Source organism: Rhopalosiphum padi, chromosome 2, assembly GCF_020882245.1.
Source record: "Rhopalosiphum padi isolate XX-2018 chromosome 2, ASM2088224v1, whole genome shotgun sequence".
Taxonomy (NCBI): Eukaryota; Metazoa; Arthropoda; class Insecta; order Hemiptera; family Aphididae; genus Rhopalosiphum; species Rhopalosiphum padi.
Window position 1 is genome coordinate 79,284,533 of NC_083598.1, and position 25,241 is coordinate 79,309,773.

At 29.3% G+C, this 25,241-nt stretch overlaps 3 protein-coding genes across 7 annotated transcripts in view; 1 reads left to right on the forward strand and 2 right to left on the reverse strand.

The window, feature by feature from the left end:
* LOC132923489 (uncharacterized) overlaps positions 1–10,674 on the forward strand; it is a 92,477-nt gene extending 81,803 nt beyond the window's left edge. The window contains exons 18-29 of one of the 3 annotated variants that reach the window (XM_060987519.1): positions 74–316; positions 885–1,049; positions 2,244–2,468; positions 2,709–2,906; positions 4,411–4,650; positions 5,253–5,495; positions 5,577–5,750; positions 5,948–6,231; positions 6,387–6,626; positions 6,694–7,850; positions 8,761–8,913; positions 9,046–10,674. In XM_060987519.1, the coding sequence (XP_060843502.1) occupies positions 74–316; positions 885–1,049; positions 2,244–2,468; positions 2,709–2,906; positions 4,411–4,650; positions 5,253–5,495; positions 5,577–5,750; positions 5,948–6,231; positions 6,387–6,626; positions 6,694–7,850; positions 8,761–8,913; positions 9,046–9,247 (3,524 nt within the window). In that variant the 3' untranslated portion in view covers positions 9,248–10,674. Of the gene's footprint in view, positions 1–73; positions 317–884; positions 1,050–2,243; positions 2,469–2,708; positions 2,907–4,410; positions 4,651–5,252; positions 5,496–5,576; positions 5,751–5,947; positions 6,232–6,386; positions 6,627–6,693; positions 7,851–8,760; positions 8,914–9,045 lie in introns of those variants that run through there. The other 2 variants (XM_060987520.1, XM_060987521.1) reach the window with 2 other exon arrangements.
* Positions 10,675–10,767: 93 nt separating this feature from the next.
* On the reverse strand, positions 10,768–20,831 carry LOC132923490 (ubiquinone biosynthesis protein COQ9, mitochondrial). 3 transcript variants are annotated; one of them, XM_060987524.1, is made up of 6 exons: positions 20,400–20,624; positions 13,675–13,944; positions 12,093–12,240; positions 11,837–12,026; positions 11,068–11,268; positions 10,768–10,972 (listed from the first exon to the last, which is right to left on the reverse strand). In XM_060987524.1, exons 1-6 carry the CDS (start codon positions 20,425–20,427, stop codon positions 10,937–10,939), a joined length of 873 nt encoding a protein of 290 aa, XP_060843507.1. In that variant the 5' UTR covers positions 20,428–20,624; the 3' UTR covers positions 10,768–10,936. The 3 variants fall into 3 exon arrangements, with proteins under 3 accessions (XP_060843507.1, XP_060843505.1, XP_060843506.1); XM_060987522.1 differs by lacking the exons at positions 10,768–10,972; positions 11,068–11,268; positions 11,837–12,026; positions 12,093–12,240; positions 13,675–13,944 and adding an exon at positions 17,171–18,919 and having other exon boundaries at positions 20,400–20,831; XM_060987523.1 differs by lacking the exons at positions 10,768–10,972; positions 11,068–11,268; positions 11,837–12,026; ... (1 more) ...; positions 13,675–13,944; positions 20,400–20,624 and adding exons at positions 17,171–18,919; positions 19,583–20,393.
* A 582-nt stretch (positions 20,832–21,413) lies between these two features.
* On the reverse strand, positions 21,414–25,032 carry LOC132920916 (ciliary microtubule inner protein 1-like). Its single transcript, XM_060983650.1, has 5 exons — positions 24,804–25,032; positions 24,618–24,702; positions 22,713–22,854; positions 22,488–22,658; positions 21,414–22,410 (listed from the first exon to the last, which is right to left on the reverse strand). The coding sequence occupies exons 1-4, from the start codon at positions 24,959–24,961 to the stop codon at positions 22,513–22,515; spliced, it is 531 nt and encodes a 176-aa protein (XP_060839633.1). The 5' UTR covers positions 24,962–25,032; the 3' UTR covers positions 21,414–22,410; positions 22,488–22,512.
* Positions 25,033–25,241: the final 209 nt, after the last annotated feature.

A 25,241-nucleotide genomic window follows, 5' to 3' on the forward strand; every position in this document is an offset into this window, starting at 1 on the left:
CTAACTTCGGGTGTCGCGTCTTCATAGACTGATTTTCGTCATGAATTTATTTCTCAATTGATATTTTTTCCAGTGGACACAGCGTTAGGCCGTACTGTATGCCCGGGTCAGCAGTCAACGACTGTTATCGAGATCCACGATCACTACGCCGCCGAAAACGGAACTTGGTGGCTACTGTGTGAAAACACCGAACAACCAAAATCCGTGCCGATATCGATCACTTCGTTCCTCAACTCGATGTCCGTAGTCGTTGTTTATGGCCAGAAACCGGCAATGGATATAGCATCCGCAAATATTTCAGTGAACGTAAAACCCGGTTAGTATTAAACTTTTATGCGATTATCATATTGTATTATTGCGTATGTTATTGTGTAGGAATAGTTTTATATTTTATGCGTAGTAGCTTTTGGTCGGTCGTGAAACGTTTATAATGTAAAAATATAAACGATTTAAAGCAGATATTGTAGTTATATTAATGTATTATTTTTATGCATTTCGGTTAACTATTTTCTGCTGGAATCACCGTGAATTATATAAAAGCTCAGAAAATTGAATACGGCACGTTGTCTTGTATATATTTGTGATTGAACACAAATTTTGTTTTTGAAGAGGTGATTTTTTTAAAGTTATTTATGTTACAAACTGTTTATTTAAAAACAAAAAAATCAACATACTCTCGTTTGAATTATCATCAACTCTCAAATACATACGGACCTACCACTTTTGATAATCTTCTTGCGCGGTATATTATAATATAATATATTTTTATAGTCTGATATGTATTTAATAATTACATTCGCTATATATAATATACGGTTGTCTAAAAATATACATATCGTTATAAAACTGAATATGTTGTAATTTATCCCATGTATATATTATAGATGCTGAATCCAAAAAGAAACTTGTTGCCTTGGCAAAGATCCCGGAAACAGCTAACAACACTAGAATCGAGTCTTGCAAGCCCAATCCTTGCGTAAACGGTGGTACATGTGTTATCCGAAAAGCAACGCACACGTATCACTGCAAGTGTCACGGAAACTATACTGGTAAATATACGATTTTTAAATAACTACTTTAAAATAGTTTATATTATTATATTTACGATATTTACATACATTTATTGAATGTCGAAAATAATAAAGCTGTGTAGGAAGTTAAAATATGTATCTTTTTGTCCAATATTTTCAGGCTTTTCAACATTTTAACATTATAATAAAACATAATAATACTAATCCTATTATGCTAATACATTAATTTATTTTAATCTTAGTCGAATAATACCTATTATAATTGTTTAATCTATTTTTAATTTTATTCCATTACTTATTTTTCAATCTACTCTTTATCTCATTCATTTTTATCGTACTTTTCCCGTCACATCACTTTCACTATGATGAATTTGGATGACATATAATTATTATATCAATTAATACTTAAAAACTAATATTTTATATATAATATAAAAATATTTATTGGATACCTATAAATTATATAGGTATTTAACACAGATTCCCTATAGTATTTAAGTATATTCTGCTTTGTCATGATCATAAATATGGACAAGTCTAAAAGAAAATATTGTATATTTTATAAAATATTTCTAGTTGGGCTGTAAACCGTATTGTATTTTTACATTAATAGACTTATGAAACCGGAAAATATTACAAAAAGGCAAACATAATAATAAATTTAATGTGACCATCATAAAACAAAAAATAGTACTTATGTTAAAATAAAACAAAATACTTTCGTCTTTATAAAGATGAATATTTTTATACAAAACATTTTGCAGTGGAAATCAATTAGCAAAGATTGTAACTTTTATGTATTAATATTTTTCATACTGTACAGTAACCAAAATTGAAGTGTCAAACGCGAAATCAAGTTTCAAAAATAATTCTTTTATTTGTTTAAATAAACATAAATAATAATATATTTAATTCAATAGTTATAGGGAATTAATTTCTGTAAAATAAATTTAAAAGTAAAAAGTAAAATAAACACGAAATGTTCAAAACTAAGTCGAGCATTAATTTTACGCAATGCTTAATTTTCATCGTGAAATGTAGATAAATCCATTTAAGCGAAAAACAAAAACTTAAAATTGAAAAAGTCAAACTAAAATGATTAACGACGATTTGTCGGTATATTCTATACGTTTAAAAACGTTAAGAACTTATATATTTTATATAGCAGTATAATACTTAGGTAACGATTATTTGTCTATTTGATGTATACAGGAACGTTCTGTTCGCTTACGTACTGTGATCTGGGATATTGCGTTTTTGGCGAATGTATCTTAGCTGGCAGTAATGGATTTGAATGCAAATGCCAGTACGGTTACATGGGACGGTTTTGCGATAAAAAGATCAAACCATGCGAACTGAATCCATGCAAGGACCGAGGCGATTGTGTGTCTTTGGGCGATTCCGACTACCAATGCAGGTGTTATGCTTACTGGACGGGTAAGTACATTTTACCCAGTGCCTGGCTATTCGCAAACGGCAGATGGGGAAAGAAAACAAAAATAATGTTCTAGTTTATAATATAAATACTACTACTACTACCTATATAACTATAATACTATTTAAATAACCAGTAAAACATAACAACATGAACTCGTAGGTATATAGTCATATAGGGTTACCTTTACGGATTTGATTCACGTCACGCGTTATGTATATATGATATTTATTGTATTACAGGTGATCAGTGCGAGAGAAAAGTTCTGCACATCACGTATAAGCCGTTAACGGAACGAATGCTTCAAGAACCATTTTGGCTGGGTCTACTCACCGTGTTCGTGGTCATGGGCATACTGGGAATAATATGGTGTGCCAAACGTCACGTACCTGAAAAAATTGAGAAAATATTATCTGAAGAAGCCGAACGCAGTAGACACTGTGAGTATACAAATTGGATTTAACCACCTCACCCACTATATAATATATTCTTATATACCCGTATAGATATAGATAACTACATTTTTATACGCACACCAATATATACATAGTAGGTAGATCCTATAGAATAGATACCTAAATAGCAAAAAATTGTTTGTTTTGATACAAAACAGGGACAGGCAGGCAGTACGCAGTAGATCCCATATTGTTTATATGTAAATGAATATGTATTATAATATATAACTATAGGTTGGTGAATGCCGAATGGTAACAATAACATATAAAAACATTTATAATACAATTATAATACGTATATACATAATAATCATAAAAACGAATTAATAATATGATAATAAAAAAAAAAATGAAATAAAGAAACATATTATTATTTTTTCCAAAATTGAGTGTTGAAAGATAATTCAAATCGTGATATACTTTTTTCGTCCACGAATCGACTTGATAAATTTTATTTGCAAGAACTGAAGTTTTAAATTTATTACAATTCTATAATAATTTATCTTCTGAAACTAAAACTATATGAAAATAAAACTTTTAATTAAAAAAAATAAATACTCTTCTAAGCAAAACTTTTAGACTAGCAGAATAGTTTTCGAAAATAATAGTATGTATCGTGTTTACTAATATATTTCAATATATTCACATCCCGTTAGTTATTTAAAACAATTAATTTCAATAAACAAGTTTGAAAAGCCTAGTGCTGTTTTAAGTGCTGATATTTTTAAAACAAAAAAATATATACTTACAGTGAATTTATAACATTTTATATTCATCGAACGTATATAATATAACATAATCAGATAGCGCAAATGACCTAGGAACGCTTTATTTTAGATTAATAAAAAATGTATAATGCAATGAATAATGATAATAACTAATAAGTTATAACTAATAATATTTGGTTCGTGTCTATTTTTTGTTAACTATATTCCAATGACTGTGATTTTCTATGCATTATATAATTATTTATACAGTATACGTTATACTACATTATAATATGCGTAGTGAATACTCTATTTTAAAAGAAACTTTCCGAACAAACGGATCGTATAACACGATTTTTCAAAAAAAATTTGTCGTTCACGGTTTTTCTGTTACACTGAAAATCCTGCAATAACAGACAATATAGTAGGTATACCAATAGCATTAACGATATTCCTTCCAGTCCCTTACATAGGCGTTATTTGGGCTTATAGCTTTCAAACATTTTACACGTTTCAGTAATTCGGCTAAATTTCGTGTCGAATTATCGATCGAAAATATAGTAATATAGTCTAGCTCTCCATCTTCTTTGTATTCTCACCCAAAATGTTTTTCATGAAATCGCCCCTATATTATAGTTTATTTATGAGCAAATCTGACCCACCACTGTGGGCGTTTAGACTTTTGTACTACACTGTAAATTGTAATACATGAATTTAGCCGGCGGCCGGCGATACACGTTATCGATACAAATACGTTGTGTTTATATGATATAATTATATAGTTACAGTGAATGCTTCCGGGCGGATGTCGAGCGTACGGGGTGAACTCCTGGTGCCGACTGTGAAAACAAACGGCGCGACGCCATCGGAGGGTGGTAATTCGCCGCCGCCGCAGCCGAAAACGTTCCTCAGACGATTGGGTATACGAAAACCTTCATTAATGAGCCTCACCAGTCCGTTACAGACGGGCCGGACGGCCCGTACGTTCAGCCTGGACGATTTACTCAGGCCACAAGTTCCGAGTAAGGTGTCGACTATACGCCCTCTCCCAAAACCCTTCACTACCTATTCGCACCGCATTGCACTTTACAATATTATGACTATTACTTATACTTCTATACTTCTATTTCTATAATTAAATACATAATATATATATTGTATGTATATATATATAAATACACACATACACACACATATACATATATTGGCACCTCACCTGGACTTGCTCTCTAACACTATCTATTATTATTATTATTAGTGTTGTTATTAACGTTTTTCGTGTACATATAAGTATTGACCTACGTCAAATCAATTTTTTTTTTTATTTAAATACTCACAATTATTATTCACAGAAACAAAAATAATGTAATATGATGTACATTTATTATTATTACTATAATCAGTATAATCATTGCAATAATACCTATACGTCACGACTCACAACACTATACGTATTTTAGCTTGTATATAATATTTTACTTAACCTATAAAACATAGCACGTAATTTATGTCTTGTAAATATAATACATAATATATATTTATTATATAATATATTATTAAATATGATGAATTAAAGTAGAGCGTTCGTGGATATTTTCGATTAATAACAATCGTTATATTTTAGGATTCAATCAATATCGCGCCAAACAAAAAAGTGCTTCGCCATCGAAATTTCGTACCACTATAGCTGATAAGTCAGAAATACTTCAACAGCTCATATCACCTGGACTCGAACGACAAGCTAGTTTCAATGACGAAATCAATTTAGTAGATAAGCTATCGACTAATAATATCGGGCCCAACGACATTCTCTTACCACAGTCAAATATTTCACAAGAAACGAGTTTCTCAAATGACTGTTCAATAGGTGATGTACACAATATATTTATAAATCAATACACATGAATTAATGAAAAAAATTGAATAAATGTTATTATTTATAATACAGACGAAGCTGTTCAAAAAATTGAAAAGAAAGTTACGTTTGCTAGGCTGATGAATAAATTTCAATCAGAAATGAGTTCTACAAGTTCAGAAGTAGACGCTCAATCTAAACGAACTTTGAGAAGACCATGTCCTAACCAAGGCAGCGATTCTTTGTCCAGTCTAGAAGGTGTACTAGGTATATTAATGTCGATATAACATGAGTCAATAAATTAAAGTTTATGCAGAAATCTGATTAAGTTACTTATTTAATCATTTATGATATTTTTGGTTTTTAAATTACATGGTTTAAATATTAGAAATGTATTGTTCAAGATATTGAAACTGTACTGGCTTTATTTAAATGATTAAATGAGACTGATTCGTTTTTGATAGAGAACCGAAATCAAAATACACTGTCGCTAAACCAATACCAGCAACAAACGGGTCAAAAAGCCATGAGCGCTGATTCGATTTTGGCAATGTTTCGGAATTTTAATACGGCAATGGCGATGACGGAAATGAGTAATTACTTATCAGCATCTACAACACCGAGTTGCTCTAGTCTGCAAGACGAAGTAGTGGGCAGCGAAGATGAATCATTGATGTCAAATACTGTTCATTCACCAAGCGGTGGCAAAGAATCCCCCACCCGATATCGTTACTCTAACGTGATTCAAGTGAGCCGAGTGATGTAGAAATACACTGATTATAAATGTATATGTGTATATGTTGTAATAATCAAAAATAAATATTTGTTATTAATTTATTAATTAATTATTAAAGTATGTTTAATATTAACTACATAATATTAATTTAATTTTTCAATTATCAGCTACCTGTGGTGGACATGTTGAGCTCACAACGAAACAATTCAAACAATCCATTGAACAGCTTGCAACATCCTCCGTCCATATTACTTGAAGTACCCAACTATCGTATGGACTGTTTATCGCCGATACACGAGTTACCAACACCGGCGCCATCACCATCACCCACGCCCATCATATCGAGAAAGTCGGCGTTCAGTTGTCTAAAGGATAATGATGACTACCGCCACCATCAAAAGCAGCAGGTTTTTTATTTGTTTAAGACAATTTTTTTGCATATTTTTAAAATTTTAAACATTGTTTCTTATCTAGGAATCACCGTCCTTACAAGTTCCAACTGAACCACCAACGGCCCAAGCTAAACAACTGACTATACCTACGCTGGTCATACAACAGCCGACACCTATCAATTCGCCAAGTATGGAGTTTCCTGGGTCACCACCACCACATAAAGAGAGACTCCCCAACCGGAAAATGTTGAAAGACATGGAGAAGCCAATATCGTTGGATCTGCCTGCGCCACCACCGGTCATCACGGTTACGTGTATGAGCGATTCAGATACGGAGTCTGTAACCACAAAAAACGGTACGGACTCGTCAAAAAACGGAGGAGGCATGTGTTACCTTAGTCCATTTTCTATGTGTTCCCGGGCCGACAGAATAGCCTCGGAGTCAAACCTCAGCTCATCTGGGTACAGTTCGGGCCCTTCCCGGTGTAACTCAAACACCCGGCTGTGCCCATTGGACTGCGGAGAAGAACCAAGGCGCATATCGCCGCTGATCCACACGCCCGAGATCAGGGAGATGGACTCGGAGACGACATTCTCCGAAAACGATGATGAGGGTTTTGACACGGAAACGGCAGACCCAAAGACAAACCACCATCACTACCGAAATACGGAACTTGAAGCGGAAACGCAAAAGTCCGGTTTAACTACCACTGGCCTCAAGGTCTACACTTCTGGTTCTGAACCAGAAGCGCTTGGCCGTCACCCACAGCAACAGCAGCAGCCGGTACCGTCAATTACAGTTCAACAGTATCCATCTACATTGCACCTGTCCACGGACATGCTGTACGAGAAGAGTCCAGTGAGTTCGAGGAGTGAAAGCCCGCTTAGTGACAAAACTGTATTCAGGTTCTCGCCCATGTTCTACGGCCGCATTACTGACTCGGACAGTATATATGACTTTACGAGTTCAGATTGTGCGATGAAGAAACGGACAGGCAAAAAGAGAGAGCGAAAGAGGAGACACTTCGGCGGTGGCGGCGGTATAATCGGGGGATCTGCGTGTACCACTCCGTCGGAGACGTTGGGGTACAGCAATAGCGCTTTGTTATTAGACGTACCTGGCAGAAACGACAGGAAAAAGTCCCGGTCCAAACCGAATACTAGGAGACGGTCCCGGTCTCAGCAAACGATAGTGCCGAGCTCATCGTCGTCTACCGACAGCTTAAACGACACCACTAAGTGAGTACCGATAGCAAACTATTAGATATTCATGATGTATATAGGTATTTATTATAATATAAATGTTAATAAAAGGCTATAACTCAAAAAATTGAAATATTGTTTTGAAGAATGTTTTTAAAGTTCTTTAATTCTATTAAATGTATAGTTGAATTTATCGTAATTTTGATTATAATCAACTTATAAAACAATAATATTATTTATTTTGGTTTTAATATTATTATTTCTGAAAATAGTTTTTTAAACTAAATGTAATTTTTTATAGAATATTTAGAGAAACAGCCTTATTGCCTTAATGTTTTACTTATACATTTTGTGAATTCCAAATGAAGTACCTGTAATATTTTCATTCATATTCAGTATGTATTATTGTTATACTGTAAAGTGTATATTATACATTTATACCGATATAACTTATATCACACAGTATGATCAAATATTGAATTAAAAATTAAATTTCTAACTAAATAAACAATAATAAAACGATTAATACAAAAACAATAATACTATATACATATTATACAGTTTATAAATAATAAATAACTATTTAATATTATGTTAGTACTAAGTATTCTATTTACTGTAAGGTATTTTTCTATTTTTCTTAATACAAAAATTACGTATTGTTTTACGTATGTTGAATAGGTAGGTACTGACATTTTATAATGGCTGTATTTTTAATTATGGTGATATTGTTTTTAGGTATTTACAGTGTAATAAGTTTAATAGTGGACACCACAGATTCTTATAAAATAATTACTAGATAGTGCTAGGAAACTAGAAAAAGGATAAATTCAGTGATATCAAATAGTTAAATTTTAAAATTGTTGGGTTATAGTCTCTTAGTACTCAGTGTAATAAATGTGATATACCTATTATATTTCTATAATATTAAACATTTTGTACTCAGGGTTAATTACAGCAATAGGCACAAACGTTCCAACGATTCGGTGAAAAGAAATCTTTCGTCGGAAAATTGGTCGGACCGCGGTAAGAGCGGCGAAGACAAAAAAACCGTTAAGAGGAAAACCAAGAGTAATCGCACTGAAAACCGGAGATTGAGGTGAGTGGTCGATCGACCCTGCAATGTCTGCAGACACTGCCTACATATTATAATATATTATAGGACACATATACATATAATATGTATATTATTCTATGATAACGAATGATGGATCGTTTTTCGCTCTTGTAGATTTCAAAACAAGACAGTCAGCGATCAAGGGCATTACGAATCCACACACGATGAAGAGAACGTTTCAAACTTCGCGTCACTACCGTCATTGCTGTTTATCGATAACCGAGGTGCAGTTCCTGCAGCAGAGATAGCCATCACGAATAATAAATGCAAATTCACAACAGCGAGGTTTCAAAAAAGAGTTATCGCTTCCGATTAAGTCTCCCATATTTACCGCGGTGTTCTGAGATTTTTTTTCGACAAAAGTTTCGTGTGTACAGCTTAGGAATTCAAACTACCGTTCAATTGTATTGCGCTTATAATACATAAAATATGTTTATAATATTATATAACGTGAATTTTGTTTAACGTTGAGATACTCATCGGTTTCAGTCAATTGTTATGATTTAGAAGAAAAACATGTTTTCTGTAGAATTTGAAGTAATTATATGTGTACTATACAAGAACTTGATTCGAAATTTTTTACACATATTAATGTAAGAAAAATAATTCTTTACTCAATAATATTTCATCAATATTTTATTCGTTTTAAATGTTTTAATCGAAGTCAGTTTTAAAACATTTCATATTCTGAAAAAAAATATTTTTTTATTTTTTACGGTGTACCTATCTATCCAATATTGCTTAAAATGGTACAAATAAAAAGACTACCAATTTAATGTGTGATACATGTCTTATATTGACAATTTAAAAAAAGAATTTATTTTTCTTCCAAATATTAAATTTTAAACAATAGCCACCATTAAAAATTCATGGCGAAATATCACAAACAATTTAATATTACAACAATTGACGAAGCAAATTAGTGTCTGCAACGTTTAAAAATCACTCTGTATACATATAGGTGGTATAGACAATCTGAGACGCGGTACACCGGTCTCCAATCATAATACTACTACCGAAAAACCTTTACAAAACTGTAGCAATAAAATATTGTTTTTCAAAAACAATGTAGGGTATTACAATAATATGATATTTATATAGACTACGAAACAAAATGCCTTACTTTTCTATCGCTTTTCGATTAGTAAAATCTGTGATATTTTAACGTTAAGTTTTACCGTTATTTTGTCAGAAAAAGGCCAATTGTTTTAAACTATTTAATATATATTAATATATTATATAATATTAAATATTATAAATATATATTTAATATTTATGATATTATTTTTACTAGAGTGCCTCTTTAATTATTGTTGAATTGGTATAAAATTGTTTATTATTACCTATACCTACTGAATATATTATATTTAGGTTAGAGGTTCTTGCTCATTCACTCGACTGTTATTTAGGTAAATCACGCTTTACTTTTGTTATTTTCTATAATATTAAATATTAATATAATATATTCTATATTAATTAATATTACGTGTGTATTTGATATTATACGACTTTCTAGATTAAATATGATTCGATGACGGTTTGAAAGAGCATTATAATAGCGTATTATGTTTAAGATAAATCGTTGATATGTTAAATGAATCGTATAGTATGTACCAATTCCTTTTATTTAAAAATCGGTTTAATAACTTTTTGAATTCTTCATTTGCTGTATTAATAATAATTATTATAAGCAATCTATTTTGTCTACTAATTACGTCTAATAAAAACAATTTCTATTTTCAATTATATTTACACGATAATTTGTTTTTTGTTTCCTTTACAACAAGGTTTGTTGTTCAGTAAACAAATAAAATATGTAAATAGTTGGACACCGTATGTTTTAGTAACAAATTATTGGTAAGTACCCATTTGTTTTATTTATAAGAGATTACTAATTTTTACAATATTATGATAACAGTAGTGTGAAAAACAAAGAATTAAAAAAAAAAATCATAATAATAATACTAATCGACGACCGAAGACGCAGAAGAACAACAAGTCAGCATTATCTGTTCCACGTAAGTCCCAGAATATTCTTGGCCTTGATAAAAAAAAATATACATATAAATTTAAGTTCTTCACCCATTGTTGGGTTACACAATAGTATAATTTTGATACTCAATTGATTCGACTTACTGTAGACACTGATGCTGTGACGACGTCTTTAGCGAGCTGAGCGTTACTCTCGAGCATCGAATCCAGTTTCACGCATTCCTCAACTGCTCTTCTCACAAAATTCCACGTGTCGTCGTATTCTTGCGATCTGTCTTGCAATAAATGCAGTTCACTGGACTTGTAAATAGTGGCCAAGCCTATTCGCCGTGTGTACCATCGTGTCTATATTTATAATTGGGACAAATGCATTAATTAATTATTAATGTATAACGCGGTTAAATGCTGCATGTGTCGGAAAGCGCGAGGTTGTTGGACTAATTATTTGTTTTATTATAATATTATCCAGTTCGAATTAAAATAAAAATTCCTAGATAAATATTTAATAATTAATAAAAACCGAAAAATAGAAAACGTTTATAAGTAATATTGATTGAAATGTTCTCGACAAAACTATAAGACAAACTTTATAAACTATGTATTATAATAAACTTCGTTTTACATATTTTATCAAGTGCCTATAACGTTTTTCTCATTACGAACATCAACAGTTTTAAATTTCGAGTACCCGCCTAGGCGCGTATAAATAAATAAAATACTAAGGATTTCACGGTTGTTTGATTTTCTAATGTAGCAAAATAAATTTTTCAAATTATATTCATCGATACATCTATAATATATTTATTGGGAAAAACTATATCGGCGGGACACGTGCAGACTAGCCGCAGCTGTACACATATACGTATCTAATGTAAGGGGTATTCCGAACTTAATATAATATAATTATACACACATCTATGGACCGGTCGCCCGCGTAGTAACAGACGTCGTTGACCAGCGTCATCAGGTTGGACAGAGCGTGCGGTGCGTTGGACGGTTTGGAGAGCAAAGCGATCGCTTGCGGCCACTGGTTCAAATACGGTTGGAGCATCAGCAGTCTGGTCTTGATGGCATTCGACAGGAACGCGGCCAGCTCGGCTTTGCTGTAATCAAAAACGGTGAGATCGGAAAATAATAAGCCGACGGATGGACCACCATAGTATACCAACCTTTCTTCTCTGGGGCACGCCAATGCGCCGTCTCTGAGCATTTGGGACAGCGAATCGTTGCTGGCCGAGTAAAAGTGCAGCGCCAACTCGGCTCCCGGGTCCCGGAATAAGCCGTGCACAGTGTCCGGATAACCGAGCTCTTCGGCGCCTATATACGAGCGGACAAACAATAAGATAGCTACAGATAATAATATGTTTTGTGATGTATAATAAGTTGTATACCTACATTTGATCATGGCCACAAGTAGATAAAATTGATTTAGTTTTTGGCTCCCTCCCTCCAAATAATAAAGATTTAAAAAAACGTGGGGTGTAGACTTTTTAACCATAGTAATGGACATACAGATTCAAATTAATATTTACACATTAAAGTACATTTAATATTTATTTTATGTATTTATTAAGCAAACGGAGTACCTAACTGAAAAAAAACATATAAACACACATATATGTAAATCTGCTTTAAATTATTACCGGGTTAAGCTATGGGCCACATTATTCTGTTATTATATAAAAAATAACAATTCTTATCGTCAGTGCGTTCGAATTACATATCATCTTCTAGAGGAGTGTATCCAAAATGCATGTATAGTTTTAACAATTACTGAAATATTTTGTAAACAAAAATAATTTGAGCGGAGATAGCCCGCCAGCAGTGTTAGCCTATTAATTTATTTTTATTTATTAAGTAACACCCGACGAATAATTAGAACTAATATTTTTATAAAAAAACCAATTCACATCGATGTATTATATAGAACAACTTTTACCTATAGTATATTAATAGCTATTATTGCATTGTACGTTAATCAAGATCAATCCTATATGTGAATAATTTAAAATTAATTAATATTTTTTGAAATTTAAACATCCTTAAAAAAAAGGAACCATAGAGAGTAGATATTTTTAATGACTGCAAAAAAAATACATGTGCATATACTATACCATACTGAGACCCTACATGGAATTCGGCAGTTTTTGGGCATGCAATTCTGATGATATCCTTATCATCGGTGTTTAGATTGTTAATACAATAAATATAAAATAATCGACCTAACCGGCGAATGGAACTAATGGCAGTAGATAACATGGTAAAGTATAATATATAATGAATACATGTTTATTGAAATATAATTATTTAATATTAACAATCGTTAATGGGTATAATATAATATGATTATCGATTCATTATTTTTTGACCGGCGACAGTACCAATAATTACTTTCTACACATTCTTATCAATTGAGAGACCAATTTTTTAAATCTATTACATACTCAGCCACTTAAGAAGCAGTCCCCTGTAATTAATATGAAGCATTTATGGAGTGTCTTAGAACAATTATTTTTCTATCATACAATTAAAATAATCATAAAGCTTCACATTAAGCACATTGAACACCGAGTGGCGAGTACCAATAGTACTCGGTTAGGCCCACACATCCGGGTGGTGTATTAGGAAATCAAGGAGCTGAATACCACGTACCCGTTGGCCCATTTCAAATTTCGGGCATTTTTTTTTTATCGCATCCAAACAAGAGCACATTCTGGGGGAAAAAAATAATTAAAAAACTTTGAATATTACCTGCGGCCACAGTATCCCTGGACCATCCGTGTTGGGGAACGTACTGTAGAGAGGATTGAAGTATCTTTGTTTTGATATCGCTTTCGTAACCATCGCCGTTACAATCGTTTGCATCCGTCGTAGACTGTCCGCTGCTGTTGGGGTTACTGCTGCCATTGGTGTTACCACTGCCGTTGGGGTTACCGTTACCGCTGCACGGTCTCGAAGTCAACCCTCCACCGACGCTCGGACGAAACGACGCGTGAAAATTATTCGCCCTGGCAAGAGTGCCTATATAGTACAGAAAAAACCACAAAAACAAAACGCATAAACAACGATAATATCTTTTTCGCTGATGGCGGCAATGATACATGGGCGAGTATGATTTATGTAAAAACTTTATCTTTAACACATTTCGTGCAAACCATCTCAACTTAGATAGGTTTACTCTGGATTCAAAAATATTAAAGAGCATCTACCTATTCTATCTATATAAGGTTACACATCTTATGATATAGGCACTATAGCTTTTTATCCTTCCATAGTTTCATAACTATGTACAATTGCAAATATGTTGCATAAATAATAAATATACATAAGGTGTAACAAATAAATATACAATATTAAATTCAATATTTGAACACTTTAAACTTTAAAAAATATATGTATACTCTGTTATGTTAAACTGCATACACAAATTACGAAAATTATGCAATTTCTAAAAGCCCTGAGCGATTTAAACCCTAATATATTATATATATATATACCTATATAATATTGACCTGGTATTTTATCGCATATCTACCATGTGTCTACCGACTATACCGTGGTTTATGTGGACGGTATCACACCGTTTTGCGCGAAAATATCGTGTTCTCCAAGTGCAATATTATTGTAAAAACTAATAGTGTTGATATTATTTCGGCAATGTATTTTAAACTCTGCGGACGAAATAAGTACAACTTTTAAATTGTATAATAGACCCGATTCAATGTAGGCAAAGTAATAATGGTTCGCCCTTAGATTTTTTTTTGTCCGATAAATTATAGTATAGTTTAGTATTATAGATGTTGTGTAAAACTATAGTGTATAACTGTATGTCATTAAAACGTTGCTACGATACAAGTAGAAAACGTAACACTAAAACATGCGATCTAGCCGTGTGATTGTAAAAGTGAAAAAAAAAACTTCTAAATTAATTTTTAAATCGCTTTAAATTACCTGTTTTATTGCTATTTATAATACCTACATAATATATAGAATAGTAGTTTGTTTATAACATACAAAAATTATAAACTTCTATATAAAAAAAAAACACAACCTAATTATGTAAGCTTTAAAATTTTAAATCTAAAACAAAATTCCTTTTTTAAATATTTCCAATGCTAAGATGCCAAAACTTAGTGTTACACCCATATAACTTTTACTAGCTTTGCAGTATGATACAAATATCTATATTATATTATACGGAATACGACGCGAGAACAATAATGGAAAAATATTTTTCCAAGCATTTTAAATTTTGATCGTGTGTAAAAACAAAATTTCTAGGATCAAAACGATTGCTAATCGAACGTGAGGATTGTTTATCGCACTAGTCATTATAGTATATTATATATTCCAAGAAAAAAATTAGTAGGTACCTATTACTTATAAATTATTAATTTCTTACAAATTATTATTTATATTATTTTATATTTCATATATCTGTTGAGGTTAGCGCGTTGGCTATTGTTGAATTCAAGATTTTTATAATTTTAAAATTAATCTGTATAATACGGTTATTATTTTGATATAAGTTATCGATTTCAGTTTTTTAAATTTGTATATACATTTTTAATGTCATAAACAAAAATTTCAATTTTATTATTTATTGACAAACATTTTAGATTTTAATATAGAAACCTAATAAGATATTTAAAATCGAATTTAAGGCCTGGAAAACTAAAAAAAGTTATACAATTTGAATATTTATAAATTTCTCAAAGAGCCAAGATAACGACATATATTTATGTAGTTATTTAGAAAACTTTAAACGGACTAACCAATACAATATTATACAAAAAAGAATGATCATATTGGTTAATTTATATGTCAATGCCGACTCATCATCGTTGAATATGTTTGTTTTGAATTTCTGAGATAAATATTTTATGAATTACGACAAAATAATAAAAGTCATTAAATAAATCGTTGTTATTATACGTTTGAATATTCAATGTCGTCTAGATTTGACTTTCACCCCCACTCCCCCCACACACACACCCAATGCAAATGGCTTTATACTTTATTTTAATTTTTAGTAAAAAAAATGTGTATTAGAAATCTCGTGTTAGATTTTCAAACCTTAATGTTAAAATTTTAACACGTACAAAAAAAGTTTTGAATGTATTTTCGATATTTTTTTAAGATAAAAGCAACTTATTTCAAATTTCCAATATTTCTATTCAAATACAAAAATTGTATTATACATACATAAATCGATAAAAAGTAGAAAATTTAAAATAGCACAAAAAGAACTAATATAAATATTTAACAAAAGATTCAAATATCAACAATTATTCATTTTTATATTGCAACCTATCATTATCATTTGAGGCTTCAAACTGAAGCACCTATATCTCATATTAAATCCTCGATTTTTCTCGTCCTATGTTTTTACATAATATTAAATTCTGAACAGAGCGAATAATGTATTTTTTTAAATTTTGGGAAAAGTTTTTACCTCACTTTTTACCTATCTAATTACTAATTATATAGAATATAACGAATAAGATCCACTTTTCTATGAGAAATCATCTTTGAAGTTTGATTTTTTTTTTACTGATTCAAAAGAATTAAGAAAAAAAAAACAAAAAAAATTAAAAATACTGCTTAGAATCTAAACAATGTATACGTATAAATGCTAAAAAAACTTAATGTATATATTTATTTAAATTTCTATAGTAATTGATTTAATATCTATGTCCCTTACCCTAAATTATTATGGATTCGTCAATTCACTTTTGGAACACTTACAGAAAATATAAAATATGAAAACATTTTAATCATTATTATGTTGGCAACAACATAAAAATAATAAATAACAAAATGTCTATTTTTATACTTTCCTGCTTTTCATTTTCAGTTTGAGAATAGAATATATACAGTTATAGGTAACTATTGTTATTAAACTATGTATAACATAGATTTACCTACATTCATTAGTCCAAACTTTAAATATAATATTTAAACTGTCATACACACCAAATTGTGATTTGTATTAATTCTTAAAACCAAACAATTAGCTATTCAATTAAATAATTTTATGAAATTTAATCTGGATAAATCATAACTGATATGCAATCATCTTGTGGGTTTTTTTTTTTTTTTTTTGGCTTAATCTTGGGACTGTAGAAGTAGATATTTTATCCAAAAACTTTCTTGCGTTATACATTTAAATCTATAGTACTAATAAAGTAGTAAGTATCATAGTATAATATATAATATATATATAAAATGTAACAAATACACATAATTAAAAATAAAAATAAACAGCATATTATATTATCATATTTTAAAAACAACTTACAAATAACCAATCCAAAATAGTTACTACATAACTATATTACTTAATACATTTAACAACTATGTAAACACAATGAAACCTGTAACAATTTTATAGGTTATCATAAAGATAGGTAGGTGACTTAAATTTAAGTAAAATATAAAAAATATACATAATACTAAACTTAAATGTTTAACATAAATATCTTTTAGTCTTTGATGATGCTTTTCAACAAATCCAAATTTAACTGCACTAATGTAATAGTTGTGTAAATCTTTGATAAAATATTTCTCTTTTCATCTTTGGACAATTTTGAATAGTCTAAATTATTTACTTCTACTTTGCTTTCTACAACAATTTTATCATCTAAAACTTTTTGCTCAAAATTGTGCTGTTCACGGGCATCATTGATGGTATTTTGAATGATGTTTACAAATTGTTTAGTTTTATTTGAAAATTCTTCACCCAAATTCAACTTTTCATTGTTATTGGTTGATAAAAAATACATAAGTGATATAGCGCTCAAAATATGTTCTTTAATATTTTCAATATTGCATCCAGGTTTATCAGGAATATTACAACATAATTGAATAAGTTCTAAAAGTCTTGTTCCTTGAAAATATCCAAGAACCTGATTTGATTGTAATTTTAATATAATCAGGTTTTTCAACTTAATTATCAATTGGTCTTTGATACAAGATTCCAATGGTTTCAAAAATGCATACTTAAGAACTACATACTGAGCATCACTGCTTAATTTATCCAAGAATATCATCAATGACTCAATTGATTCCTTCCTAACATTCAAATGTTCATTATATACTGAACTATGTGCAGCTTCTAATAAAAAACTTTCATGATATTTATTCAATGAATGTAATGGAATTTCATTATTTTTAAATTTTGTTAAAATTAATTTTGCAAAAGATTTCCCAAAATTATTATTGTCAAATACGGACATAGCTAAATTACAACATTTTTCTAAGACATAAAACTGATTGTAGATTTTAGGTCCCCATTGTATTCCAGTTTTAAAATATAGATAAAAAAATGAAGCCATGTATAATTCTTCTTCCTTTTCATCAAATTCATACTCAAGTAAATAAAAAGGATCATAAATTATGTTAGACAATAAGTTTAGATACTCAATGGGATCTATGTTAGCACGTAACACTAAGAAAGCAATTCTAGAAAAATAATGTAGTATTGATTGTTCAAGTTGAAAATGTTTCTTTAGTTTTATTAAAAGTTTTACTATGCTTAGCAAAATTTCCTTTAAATTTGCAACGTTCATTTCATTTAAATTATTAAAAGTACTAATCAACAAATATTCTAAAGATGTTCGATTTGGATTTTCAGTATTCTCTAAAACAGTTACTGCGATTAAAACAGATGATGATAATTTACAATCATCCATTTCAATTATATCCAAAAAATCAAAAATTACCTCTTGATATTCTTCATTATTTGCCATTTTAAGTAACTGTTTTTCACAAAAGTTAAAATAATCAGGTCTATTTTTAAAATTTTCTTCTGTTAATCCCTTTCCAAGTACATCTATTACTTCCCCAGCATATTTTATATTAAAGCTAGTACTATTTAAAAATTCTGATGCAACATTTATGTTGAAATTCTTCATGCTTGACCGAAAGTTATCAAATTCTTTATTGACGTCCATTTTGTAAATATAAGTAAAAAACTTAGTACATCACGACACATCTAAAAGAAATAAATTATAACAATATTACCAGGGATATTACCTCATAAGTTTTTACGTAAAGAGTTTTGTTTATGGAACTTTATTTAAACATTAACCACAATAGGTAATTCAATGTTTGTGATTTCTGATTACATACCATTTTTACAGCTTTTTTTTTTTATCTAGGTAGTTATCAATAAAAATCAATTTATTAACATTTCATGAAAAATATAGTCGACAAGTTTGATTTTTATTTATTATAATTTATATTAACCTAATCTTTAAAATATGAAATAGAGTAGTTATAGAATATAAAATAAAAACTACCTTGCAAGGTATCTTATATACTAATCAGTCTAAGTAGTTACAAATATGAAATAATATTTTTTTTTAATTTTGTATATTTAATGCAATAATAATATAGTAATGCAATTCAACTTTTTAAGTTTATTACTTTTAAAATGTATGGCATATGTAAAATTAAATTACAGATGGGTTTGTTAATAAAAATAAAATACAGTTGTATGACTATGTAAATATTTTTTTTAAAGTTTTAAGTCCTTTATTTATTAGGACCAACCTATACCTAAAAAATTAAATTGATATGTAAAAGGTAAAGTTTTATCTCTTTATTGATACAATATTTAACATTAAAAATATCTAACAAATGTTTTTAAACATACCTTATTTCATGTTAAGTAGTTACTTTGTTTCTTTTATTAATTTCAAGCCCAAGGTGTCTACACTCGCACACCACTACTTTAAATTACTACTTAAATTACAATGACATTTGTTACAGTTGAACCACAGGATCGGCGCCACTGATGAAATTAATTTACTAATCCAAGTTAAATCGATTTATGTTCACAGATTTAAATTGCATTCAAAATTTAAAATGTAACTTATGCATACAATAATAATTTTTTATTTGAAATATACCTGACAAAATCAAATTTAAATAAATAACTAAAAATATATACAAACATTTAAACATGTCGAATACATTTTAATAATAATTTTCTAATAATCAGGTTAATTAATTTTCTTGTACATTAAACAATATTAAAACACTAAAAGTTTGTTAAAACAATCAAACAAATAAAAATATTGACAAAGAGAGCTTGCAGAATCACCACAAAATGCTTAGAATATAATAGTAATTTAATGTAAATAATGTAATGCCAGCTAATAACCACACAGTTGATACCTTAAAAATTAAATTTAAAAAAAATTCTTATACTGATATCAATTGATTTATTGCCGTGCAAGATTAAAGTTTGAGCCAATCAATATCTGGACATGGAAACAAATGGATAAATTAAATTAAATGGAGTGATGAAATCAAAAATAAAAAGATTATGCACCCAAATCACTTGAAATGCTTTCGTACACCGAGTGAAAATACTAAAGATGAAATAACCAACATGCATTATTACTGTCGGTTATAACTTTTTAAATGAAACGACAAACATTATACAAGTAGATGTTATAAGTATTTACCTGCTTTTGAAATAACTCTGCAAAACATGGCCAACTGTTGTTTGGACAATTCGGATCGTTAAATGAAATGGTTAGAAGATAGAACTAAAGAATCCTCGAAAGAATCCTAGAATAGTAGTACGTAAACAATTTATTTCAAAAACTATATTGTTTAAAATATTCAACTTTCACGAATAGAATATAGATTCATAAACAACAAGAAACTACTGCGAAGAGATAAGGGACAACACAGATAACGCCACTGCAGGAAGGAATGTGTGATATTGGAACTGAAATGCCAGCATTGCCAACGTCTTTTGCTAGTTATATCATATAGAATATTATGTTCTGTGGTCATATTCGACTTAAATTTTTAAAAATTGATATTTTATTTTTATCACATTTCGGGAAAACTATAAGGTAAGTTGAGGTTTGTGGATTCCCATTTCCCGGCCAGTTCGGCCACATGATAACAATCAGAAGTATATCTCCGAACAAAATAATGATATCGGGTCTGAAAATTATGCAAGTCTACCAACTTAGAAATATAAAAAAATCTCATTTTAATTTATGTATTTTAAAATTTCAATATCTTTGTTTAATTATTGTACGGTTTAAATAATATAAAAAGTTACTTACGAGGCGTTTTCAGAAAAACTTATTGATACTGTGAGAGATCGAGTGACAGGTATTAAAAACTAATTTATTCTTCTCAACGATCTGCATAAAATGTATGTTTTGGATTTGCCCAAAAACACAATACCTATTCAAAATTATTAAATGATCGTCGCACATCGAAAAAATGAAAACTTTTAATATCAACATTTTGGAAAAATGATACTACAACTTTAAAACGGTTTGAACAATGAATGATAGAACAGGGATGACAAATCCATGCACTCATGCAGCCCAAAGTCAAGGTAGTACTTAAACAATTTTGAGGGCACGCGAAAATTAAAATATTTTTTCAAACCAAATATAAACGAATTGGCATCAAGTATTAAACAAAAAATAAATCAAATTAAGAAAATCAATAATTAACAAAGTAATGTTATTATATTATGCACCTAAACTAACCTTTTTTATATTAATATATTAATAATCATACAATAAAATTACAATCATTTTTTTTCTTACAATATTAGAAATAATATAATATATACCTAGGTAATATTTTTCATAGCATTCTCCAAAAAAAAAAAATGTTGGTATGTAACGTTCTAATAATTTGCCACCCCTATGATAAAACAATTCAAAAAATACAAAAAAAAAAACATTAAGAAACCAAAATCTAAACTTGTTAAATTTTACAAAGATAATAAAATTACTAAGTGACTAGTGAGTTAAAAAAATAATTCAAATTTTATAAAATTAAATAGTAATACTTATTGATTATTAGTAGAACTTGTGTAATTTTGAAATATTTTAAACCAAAATCATTTTATTTACTAAATTTTAAATTTACATATTTAAATATTTTTAATTTTTGTCTTTCTATTCCATTTTATTGTTTCATGAAATTATTTATTTCATTCTATAACTACGATCTTAATTTATATTATTTTGACTCACATTTTTCATTTTTGCATAATTATGTGTATACAACAAATGATTTAACATTGTTTGGAAATTAAGCATTTCCTCAATCACAATACCTTACTAAAATTATAAGTGTAAATTAATAGATTTTTTTTGTTTAGACATACTATCAACACATAAGCATTTACTTATGCTGTATATGAATATGTTTACAATGTTTTAAATACATTAAAAAAAAAAAAACTACAACCTAAAATTCTAATTACTATTTCAGAATGTTATGCTTGTACATTTATCTTTATTACCTATATTTTTTCAACATGTGTAATACCAATAATATCACTAAAACCTAATTGCAGGTTTTTGTCATTTAACACTTGATGTTTTTAGACTTTTTAAATTAAGAAAAACTGGTTATAGTTGAAGTGAATTCATCATATTAATTATGAGAAAAGTCACCAGTATAATACTTGTATAAAAATAATTACTTGACCTAACAAAAAAAAAATATTCTTATAATATACTATCAATTGAACTATGTAAGTAATACAAATAATATTTTTATTTTACCTCCTTTTTTACAAACATAAATTATTTATCCTAGAATTATAAATCTTTGTTGTTTTTGATCTGGCTCGTTGTCTGATTTTAACATTCGAGTATCTAGTTTATTGTAATCACAATTCCTGCCAAACATTTCTAAATTGCAAATACTTTGCGCAGAACGCCATCCAACAAAACCTAATAACACATTTTGACTAAAATATTTCCTATTAACAGAAGTTAAAAATTTACCCGATGACGTTATGGGAACGCACATCGGTGATGGTACTGCTTCGATCAACGGTTGAATAATATCTTGTTTACGTAGTTTCTGTCTTCTGAGATCAATAAAGTTTTCCGGTAGTCCTAAATTGACAGCATGTTCGCTCCATATCTAAAAACATTTAACAAATTGGTGACTAAAAATTGAATTTCACATGCAAATTTTGCAATTATATAATCAGTTTGGTGTCTTACTTGATATAATTCTATCAATATAGTATATTTCATTTCGTAAAATATAATCAACCTGTCTGCTTAGTCGATCGTACATTAATTACCCTATTTGTATATCTCGTACACCATGGGTCGCGTTCATGTAAATATTCAATTATAAATAAACAAAAACAAATCAAAATGTATTATGTTTTATATTTATATTTTATTATATAAAAATCAACAGCGATTCGACCAGCAACAATTGGAGAGGTGGAACATTGCACTACGAAACGCTGTGTAAAAGGTCCAAGTATGAATGTATGAAGAACAAATTTCATTTTCAATAATTTGGTAGGTACTTTTTGAAGCCATGTTTGGCATAGTATTTACCTCGGAGTTAAAGATCTTAGCGACCTAGGTTTTTAGTATTAAATAAAACCTGTATGTTGATACATTCCAGTATAAAAAACAATTTTCTAGCTAACTCATTGATCAAACATCAAATCCTGTTAGGCTGTTGAGTGTAGATAATATCTACCTAGTGATAGCGCTGATAGTCCACATACCATGGGTGATTTTCTTGTCGGCATAGACGCTCAATTTGACACGACATTATGGCGTATAACAATGCTTTAATAATATTATTATTTATTAATTATTACTATTATCATTATGATTATTAGGGTCTCAATTTTTATTGTGCGAGAATATAATATTATAGAATACACTACATACACACAATATGTATGGCGTATGCATACCTAATTTAAAATAAAAACTTTAATATACATGATAGGTAATATATACCTTTTCATATAAACAATTATCTACCTACTTGTACAATGGTATAAATTGTAAGGTAGGTTATCACCCTTATAAGGTACCTATTTTTAATTATTTTCTTATTGTTTTAATGAAATATTCCATTTTTTAGAATAAACCTTTTAGGTTTTAAAAGGATAAAATAGTATTACGTAGTACTAGATCTAATTTTATTTATGGTCAGTTCCCATTTCGCCGCGTTACCATTTCACCGAATTTATTTTTCGAGTAATTTAATATAACTTGTAAGTTACAAACTACATACTAATTAATTATATATTAATGTATTATGTATTTATTTACAATTGCATACCCCATTATAAGGTACTTTTTATAGTCATAACTCATAAATAAAAAAATCGATATTTGCATAATAAAAATAATCATATAAAATAAAACACTTTTTGAGCTAGTTGAAATTATTAGTTGTGTTTAAAAATAACTGACATTGTCCAAATAATCAATCCAATTCATCTGTGGAGGGTTTCTTGTCAACTTCTTTTTTGTTCAACCTTAGTGTATTTAATATTTATTGTAAATTGTTTCAACTTGTTTTCCACATTTGGATAGTTTAGTATTATGATCGTTTCAAATGATAAATATTTCATTGTGTATTTTTATCACTTTATCAATCACAAAATTCATAACCATATTTTAATACAAAAATAATTTGAGAATTATGCTGCGAAACGGGACACGACCGTCCTTAGATAGTAATAGATTAATATATTATAAAATAAGTGTTGTACTAAATAGTGTCTTAAATTGCAAGTAATCATTAAAATCATGTTTTTAAAAAAATGGTAAGATTACAACACTGATCTTTGTAAATAGAAGTTGTCTAGTGTACATCGTCATTAAGTACAAAATTAATGAAATTATTAGCACTACACTTACTTTTTCCACGTTATTTTTTGAATAAAACCCCCACCGTTCTGGCCATCTAGCTCGCAATTCATTTTCTCTGTTTATTATAATTTTCCTGTGACGAAAAAAAAAAACTAGACAATAATGGTAAAAAATTGAAAATAAAACACTATTAGTTTTTAAGTACGATTCACAAGATTTTTATTTTTTACTTACAACCTGCCATCACATTGCACCTTATCAATCTTTTTATTTTTTCTCCTTTCCTGCTGTTGCTGTTGCTGGGGTTTAATATTATTAGTTTTATTATTACTACTGTTGTTATTATTATTATTTATCTGTTTTGGTTCTTTATGCAACTCAGAGTTGGACATTTTCACTACAGTGCCGTACTGCTGTTGTCTACGATAGTGACGCCACTTTCACGCGAAATGTGTATTATTGTAATAAAACTATACGGAACAAACAACAAGGGTACCAGCCACTATACCATGTTATTGCGTGTATACAATATTATATAATAAAATTTAAGTCATTGACCCAACGTGTTGCTAAGAAACCACACCCACTAAAAATACATATTAGTATCTCATTTATCAAAATTGACATCGTCATCGAAGTTTACCATGTATTACACAATATACACTAACGGTA